The sequence below is a fragment of the Triticum aestivum genome, chromosome 1B (assembly GCF_018294505.1).
Source record: "Triticum aestivum cultivar Chinese Spring chromosome 1B, IWGSC CS RefSeq v2.1, whole genome shotgun sequence".
Taxonomy (NCBI): Eukaryota; Viridiplantae; Streptophyta; class Magnoliopsida; order Poales; family Poaceae; genus Triticum; species Triticum aestivum.
Genome location: NC_057795.1, coordinates 549,252,598 through 549,260,883, shown reverse-complemented (window position 1 = coordinate 549,260,883; position 8,286 = coordinate 549,252,598). Strand labels below are relative to the sequence as shown.

The window sequence follows — 8,286 nt, the reverse complement described above, 5'->3', positions numbered from 1 at the left end:
CGCCGCCCCATCACCCCCGATCCCCATCGCCCCCATCCTCCTGCCCCGGAGCCCCGTCGTTCCAGGCCGCCCTGCCCTGCCCTCCTCCTCCACCGCCGCTCGGTCGCTACCGCCGTCCCGCACCCCTCCTCCACCGCCACCCGTCGCCACCGCTGTCCTCTCTCTGGTGAGCTCCACCACCTGCCCTCTCTCGTTTTTTCTTCTTTTTTCTATTTTGTTAGATTTACTTTAGTTTGGGCTTAGTTTAATTTAATTTTAGTTAGGTTGATGGCAAAAACAATAATGTTATGTTACTCATCTTTCGATTTCAATGTGCAGTTGTTTCGTCGCTGCAAGGGTCTGGTGTTCGACGAGCTCCGCCCCTGCGTTCGTGGGTGAGCACAAATGACATCTCCTCCTTCCCCCTTAATTATTTGCTCTGTTCCGGCCTTCGTGCCGATGACACTATCTAGGTAACTAGTCGCATAACCAGTATGCGTCTCCCGTCCGAAATATGCATTTAGTTGCATATTTACCACCGTAACTCATTCGGATTGTCCAGCAATTTCCATGGACAACCCGAGTATGTGTATATTGAGTACGTTCTCCATGCTCTACCCCATTCCGAGACAAAAATTTGTCAGCGCCTCCCTGTTGTTCTCCGGATGCACATTCTCTCAACTTTTTGCCGACACGTGTATCGGGAGAACAGCGGGGAGGTGTTGCTGAATTTTTTTCTCGGAATGGGGTAGGGCATGGAGAACATACTCAATCTACACATATTTGGGTGGGATTAGGACCTATCTTTACCTATTAGAGTGTAGGTTGCATGGACGTAATAAAATTGACAAACTAGATTAACTGATGAATATACATGCTGAATTATATATATTTCTTGTCTGTCTAGTAGCTAAGCAAGATGAGTGATCGTGCATGGATGTACACCGGGTGCACTAGTCAGAAAGAGATTACCAATGAATGGTTAACAAAATCCAAGGGGTTTGTGAAAGCCGCATTTGCAAATGGCCAGAGGAAAAACTGGTGCCCTATGTCCGGTGCAAGAAGGGAAAAGAGGACACATGAGGAAATGGGCAAACACCTGCAGAAGTGTGGTTTTATGCACGGTTATAGGGTGTGGACATTTCATGGTGAGTCTTCCCAATGTGCCAGAGCTGAGGTGGTTCATCGTCGCACCGACGAGCATGATACCAGGATGGAAGACATGGTGCAAAACTTTGATGTTGCTCGGGATTCGGACAAAGAGATGAAGGAATCTGCAAAGGCCTTCAATGAAATGTTGGAGCCTTCAAAACGTCTTCTTCTTCTTCTTCTTCTAACTTTCTTACTCGCATTTTTGCAGGTATGATTCACTTCATGGAAGAAGCATTGATGGAGTGCTAGTGTTTAGTTCTTGTTTTCAATTTTATTGATGAACAAGAGAGGCGAATTTATGTGCATGGTGGTAGTTGTGCATCGGGGGGTGGCAGCTATGCATGCAGTAGTTGCCGTTTGATTCGCCCCATCGTGCATTGCACTTTTTGGCAGAGCCCTGCCCGCGCCCGTGATTGCTAGGCTATGATTTCCCGCCACAACCTAGCTACTAGCTAACCTGTACAGTTCTCCTTGGGCTTTAACATGATGGTGGGCTGGTAGTTGGGCTTGTGGGCTTTTGGGATGCATGTGTTGCTCCTACTTCCGAGTGGACAACGATGCATAGATGGCTGGTAGTTTATTCAGTTGCCTATCCCTCTAAAAAAATCCCTCGCCCTATATATATTAACCTCCCCAATCCACACACTCTCCATTCACTCTTTGCGCTCCTTCTCTTCTTGCATGCACAGATGGCCCCTCCCTCTAGAGTAGTTTTAAAGGTTTGCTTCCTTCGTGTGTGACAACACTTTATTTTCACCTGTCCAACAAATCATTTACTTAATTTTGTTCCTTGCTTTCATTGCTGCAGCGCCCCATGGATAGTGATGAAGACAATGTTGTTCTCACTAGGTTTGTCCTTACTACCATTGGAGATGCTTTCCCTAGGTGGGTTTTTGTTTCTCAAACAACCTTTTTTGCTAATTGTATAGTTTGTAGCTAATGCAGGTCAGCTAGAGCTAAGAAGGCAAAGAACTCGTTAACTCCTTCAGCGCCTATGCCCCTGCCGCTCCTACGTCACCCTCACGCCCTCGCAGACGATGATGTTGATGTCGATGCAGCCAAAGCATTGCGCACCTTCTTCAACGTCGTTGATTATGCCCCAGCTCAGAATCCCCTAAGGCTCCACTTCGCTTCTGAGACAACTATCTATGGCAAGCTCTTCATGGCTACGACTGCTCTCATGGTTTTGCTCGGCCACAAGCGCTACGACATATCAGAGAGCCCCGCCGGTGTTATGCATGTTTTTACTCGAAGCATCAAGGACGCCGTGCTGCTCGAATCGCAAGTGCATGCTGCATTCGGTGTCATACTATACGTCCATCGCGTGTCTATGGTTGACCGCGAGTTTTGTTATGCACGCGGCGAAGCTGCTGCGTTCAAGTTGTATGAGCACGACCGTTTGTGATGTGTGCCTGCTGATGTGGCTTATGGCATCGTCAATCTGTATCATGTTTCTGTTTCTTATGTGTCCCTACTGATGTGGCTTGTGGCTACGGCATTCTGTATCCTGTTTTTATTTCCATGTTGTGTTTCGAAGAGCTTGTCTCTAAAAATAATATTATCTCATGTTGTATCTCATTATCTTTTGTCATGGATATTATAGCCAGAAAATGGTGTGTGTCTATTATGGTCTGTATCTTTTTTGTAATTTCTTGTATTTGTATGACTGTTGTTTTCCTATGTACTTGAAAAAAAATCGAAAGAATGTGTTGCTGAAATTAGAGTTGCAAATAGTGCATCTTGTCGCAAAGTTCTTCGGTTTTTTATGTCCGAGATACTACATTTGGGCGCCTGTAAAAAAATCATCTGCTATCTCGCCCAGTCTGTGCCTACCTAGCTCATTTCCTCTTTGACTGGGGTAGTTGCTGCGTGGGTACTATTTTTTTTCTTTGCTAAAAGCTACTGTCTCTGTCCCACAATTTAAGTCATTTTTCGTCACTACAGTTGTGTAATACATGGGACGGGGCAGTATCAACATCTGACTTTGCCCAATGTTTTCAGATGGCCTATCTTATTTCTCTACGGAGCTTCCTATAGCTGCATGGCCAGATGGTGCATGTCGATTCTTCAGTGGTCTGCATGTCAAGTGTCTCCCCTTTATATTTTTATATAACGCGTGTTCCCATATCTGGCTTGTCTGTGCTTCCCATTGGTCGACCCGACCCTAGGCACCTACTAAAAATTTTATATGGACTCTGCATGGGCTACGCATGCCTAATAAAAATGTAGGTGCATGTCTACTGCCACTTGTCGACACATCATTGGCATGCCCCCCCCCCCAAAAGCTGCAAACAATTTGTTCCCCCTGCGTATGAGTTTCCATACGTACCATAGCGCTAGCTGTGCATGGTTACCCCCGCGTGGCACGTCGCCATTCGCTGAGCTCCTAGGTATAGCTGTACGGATGGGGCAAGATGTACAATTCGTCAGGTTCGTATTTTCTACCCGCATAGAAAATGTTAGATTCTCTCGTCGTCGCTAGTTTTGTACAGCCAGTGGTTGTTTGAGGGCTTCCTTTCCCATCGTGCCCTGGCTAGCCAATTGGGAGAGGCTTGGCTGATGGCGCGTTTTTAGAGTTTGTTGAAGTGTATGTTCGTCAAGTTGGTATACACTTGTTGTCGAGCAGTGTTGATTTGATTGCTCTCCTTTCCCATCAAGCCGCGGCTGGCCAATTGGGAGCCGATGACAAGGGTTGATCTTAATCATGCGCGGCTGGTGTCCTTTCTACCGTGACGGTACCATTACGTTGTGGAGAGAGGGAGCGCAGTACTATATTTTTTACATGGTCGCTTCTGCGTCGTAGTTCACGTTGCGTGACATTTGTACTGTAGCCAGAGCATGAGTGACTTCACAAACAAAAGCAAAAAAGGACGGGGTTGTGCGTCCCATCTACATAGTTGTTGCAGCATTGTAAAAAACAAATCGGCCAATGGGTGCAGCTTTGTAACCCAGCCAATGGGGGCGGGGTGTTAGTACGATCAGCTTCTTTTTCCCGTATCTCGCGTGCTACCCCTACTAGTCAGCTGGTGAGATAGGTGCAATGTCTACTTTAAAAAAGCAACGGTTTGTTTGTGAAAAATACCCAACTCCTCCCCCCTCCCCTACTCCAGACACAACTCCATCAACAATGTACCAAGCCTCTTGCCTCCATGTCGAAGAGCATTTTGAATGTTGTCATGGCGCTCATAGTGGATGACACGGACGGCCATGTGTGCTTGTCGGGGGAGGTGGTTGGGGGGTCCGAGCTTCAGAGGAAGCTGGATGGAGGAGGTGTGGATGATGCTATGGCGGATTCATCTTCAGCTGCCAGCTGGGTGGCGAAGGAGGCCACCAATAGTGATGAGGATCATTGGGAAGCGCAAGAGAAGGAGTGGGAGGCGGTGTTCACCGAGGCAATGGAACAGCTGGCCGGCGAGGCTAAAGCAGTGAGAGAGCTGCTCGCGAGTGAGGCTAAAGTCGCAGGAGAGCTACTCGTGGGTGATGCTAAAGTTGTTGGAGAGCTGCAGGCGGGCGAGGCTAAAGACGCGGGAGAGCTTCTCACCAGCGAGGCTAAACAGGCGAGAGATATGCTCGTCGGTGGGGCCAAGCTCGATGGGGCGGTGCTGCCAATGGTGGGCAGTAATGGAAAGGTCGACGACATCTCCGGTGAGCCAACGGTGGCCTGCCTGCCATCGTGTGCCTCCAACGCATCTGGATCCGGAGAGATTACAATCATCTACCTGTCATCCGATGAGGAATGCGATTCCTTCTCGGATTTACCTTGAACTCGGCTAGTTCTTTGTTGTTGGTTTTATGTTGAGCTAAACTAGTGATTAGACGTGTAGTCGCACGCTTTTACGTTTCCAATTTCGGTGTGTTTCATGTTTTTCAAGTTGAAACAAAAAATGATCTAGTCGTGTGAAAACAAGAGATATAGTAGAAATATATGATTGTGCGTCCATACGTCGTTTTTGGCCAATTGTTGCCTGGACATTCCATGCATGTGTATTGCTTGTGTTGGTCCTTGCGCTTTGACGTTTAGGCTGCATCATGTGGTTTGTTGTCGTTCATGGGTGCTAAAACAAAAAAAGGGCAAACACAAAAATGAAAAAGAAAGTGCCTCAATGCCCTTTTTATTTGAAAGATGTTGTTAAACATCAGGATCTCTTCGGGGTTACAAGTCAGATAGGAGATAGGGCTAGTCTAGCTACAACTAGGAACATAAAAAATGCACAAACTATCCTTGTTTTCCGGATGCTTTTCTTTTCTTCATTTATATGTTGTGCCATAGAGGCGCTTGACTCTTAAAGTGACGCTATTTTGTTCCTGGCCTCTATGAGCTCGATCTATGTCAAGGCCAACTCTTCCTCTACTCTGCATTGTCGTCGCTCCGCGGCTTCTTCAGCCTCTCTTTGTTGTATTGCCTCTTGTTTTCTCTTGTAAGCCAACATTGAGCTCGCATACTTCTTGAGTAGATCCTGCCAGACCCAGAGGAAGCAACCCTGTGTTGGGAGTGGGATTATATGGCGTAATAGGTGGGAAAATTGGAGAGTTTTTTTAGCGAGCAAGATAAATGCGAACCTGAACCCCCCTGTAGCATTGGCATATGACCATCTGCCTCAATGGGTTTCCGCATCTGAGGAAGCGACGAGCATGGTTGTTCGGTGTGTTTGCGGTGAAGACAATAGCTGGTAGACTACACGCGCACAACAACGTGGGTGGGGCTTCGCTCCACTGCTTCGGCGAGCTCGGTGTGGCGAATAATGTCGGGCCTGTCAAGGCGGTGGTGGAGCTGAAGCTTTGGCCGCTACTCTTCAGCTGGCTATTTGTAGCCATTGTGTTCTTAGTGTGCTAGGTTTTTTTTGTTTTTCTATTTTGAGGAATGGTGTGCTAGGTATGACTTACGTCTTGGGGTCGCATGCTTATTTATAGCATCATCCTCTCAGATGTTGGGTGCTTGTTTGATTAATGGGCCTAGCCTGCTAAGATGATGGGTTTGAGCATCCTGGATGAGAGATGGTTTGGGCCTTGCATCTAGCTGGGCTTGTGGGCTCAATTTGTTACTCTGGTCGCTAGGCTGTACCCGTTCTGACATATCTATGACACATTGTATGTTGTGTCAATAGACACCAGGTAAGTACATGTGTGCCAGGGCCATGTGTCGGCCGTTGCATGCATGCGTAGCTACCATCATGGGTAGAAAATTATAGGCGAATTTATGTGCATGGTGGTAGCTGTGCATCGGGGGGTGGCAGCTACACATGCAGCAGCTGCCGTTCGATTCGCCCCATCGTGCATTGCACTTTTTTGCAGAGCCCTGCCTGCGCCTGTGATTGCCAGGCTATGATTTCCTGCCACAACCTAGCTACTAGCTGACCTGTAAAGTTCTCCTTGGGTTTTAACATGATGGTGTGCTGGTAGTTGGGCTTGTGGGCTTTTGGGATGCATGTGTTGCTCCTGCTTCCGGGTGGACAGCGATGCACAGATGGCTGGTAGTTTATTCAGTCGACCCATCCCTCCAAAAAAATCCTTCGCCCTATATATATTAACCTCCCCAATCCACACACTCTCCATTCACTCTTTGCGCTCCTTCTCTTCTTGCATGCACAGATGGCCCCTCCCTCTAGAGCAGCTTTGAAGGTTTGCTTCCATCGTGTGTGCCAACACTTTATTTTCACCCGTCCAACAAATCGTTTACTTCATTTTGTTCCTTGCTTTCATTGCTACAGCGCCCCATGGAAAACGATGAAGACAATGTTCTTACCAGGTTTGTACTTACTACCATTGGAGATGCTTTCCCCAGGTGGGTTTTTGTTTTTCACGCCACCTTTTTGCTAACTGTATAGTTTGACGCTAATGCAGGTCAGCTAGAGCTAAGAAGGCAAAGAACGTGTCAACTCCTTCGGCGTCTGTGCCCCTACCGCTCCTACGTCATCCTCACCCCCCTGCGGACGATGACGTTGTTGTCGATGCAGCCAAAGCATTGCGCAGCTTCTTCAACATTGTTGATTCTGTCCCAGCTCAGAATCTCCTAATGCTCCACTTTGCTTCTAAGGCAGCTATCTGTAGCAAGCTCTTCATGGCTACGATTGCTCTCATGGCTTTGCTTGGCCACAAGCGCTACAACATATCAAAGAGCCCAGCCGGTGTTTTGTATGTTTCTACTCGAAGCATCGAGGACGCCGTGATGCTCGAATCGCAAGTGCATGTTGTGTTCGATGTCATACTGTCCTTCCATCGCGTGTCTACGGTCGACCGCGAGTTTTGTTATGCACGCGGCGAAGCTGCTGCATTCAAGTTGTATGAGCACGACCGTTTCTGATGTGTCCCTGCTGATGTGGCTTGTGTCTTCGGCAATCCGTATCCTGTTTCCGTATCTGATGTGTGCCTGCTGATGTGGCTTGTAGCTTCGGCAATTTGTATCTTGTTTTTATTTTCATGTTGTGTTTCAAAGAGCTTGTCTCTAAAAATAATATTATCTCGTATTGTATCTCATTATCTTTTGTCATGGATATTATAGCCAGAAAATGGTGTGTGTCTGTTACGGCTTGTATCTATTTTCTAATTTCTTGTATTTGTATGACTGTTGTTTTCCTATGTACCTAAAAATAAAACCGAAAGAATGTGTTGCTGAAATTAGCGTTGCAAGTAGTGCATCTTCTCGCAAAGTTCTTCGGTTTTTCATGTCCGAGATACTACATTTGTGCGCCTGTGAAAAAATCATCTGCTGTCTCGCCCAGTCTATGTCTTCCTAGCTCATTTTCTCTTTGACTGGGGTAGTTGCTACGTGCGTACTATCTTTTTTCCTTCGCTAAAAGCTATTGTCTCCGTCCCACAATTTAAGTCGTTTTTCATCACTACACTCGTGTAATACATGGGACAGGGCAGTATCAACATCTGCCTTTGCCCAATGTTTCCAGATGGCATATCTTATTTCTCTACGTAGCTTCCGATAGCTGCATGGCCAAATGGTGCGTGTCGATTCTTCAGTGGTCTGCATGTCATGTGTCCCCCTTTATATTTTAATATAACAGGCGTTCCCATCTCTAGCTTGTCCGTGCTTCCCATTGGTCGACCTGACCCTAGACACCTACTAACAATTGTATATGGACTCTGCATGGGCTACGCATGCCTAATAAAAAATGTAGGATGCATGTCTACTGCCACTTGTCGACA

At 47.1% G+C, this 8,286-nt stretch overlaps 1 protein-coding gene and 1 long non-coding RNA gene across 2 annotated transcripts; both read left to right on the top strand.

Annotated features, from left to right (window-relative positions):
• Window positions 1-1,794: 1,794 nt before the first annotated feature.
• Window positions 1,795-2,550, top strand: LOC123094535 (uncharacterized). The gene is made up of 3 exons (XR_006445868.1): window positions 1,795-1,850; window positions 1,940-1,980; window positions 2,068-2,550. It is a non-coding gene; the product is annotated as an uncharacterized lncRNA (long non-coding RNA).
• Window positions 2,551-6,582: 4,032 nt separating this feature from the next.
• Window positions 6,583-7,605, top strand: LOC123094524 (uncharacterized). Its single transcript, XM_044516512.1, has 3 exons — window positions 6,583-6,750; window positions 6,840-6,877; window positions 6,973-7,605. Exons 1-3 carry the CDS (start codon window positions 6,721-6,723, stop codon window positions 7,430-7,432), a joined length of 528 nt encoding a protein of 175 aa, XP_044372447.1. The 5' UTR covers window positions 6,583-6,720; the 3' UTR covers window positions 7,433-7,605.
• The last annotated feature ends 681 nt before the right edge of the window (window positions 7,606-8,286 follow it).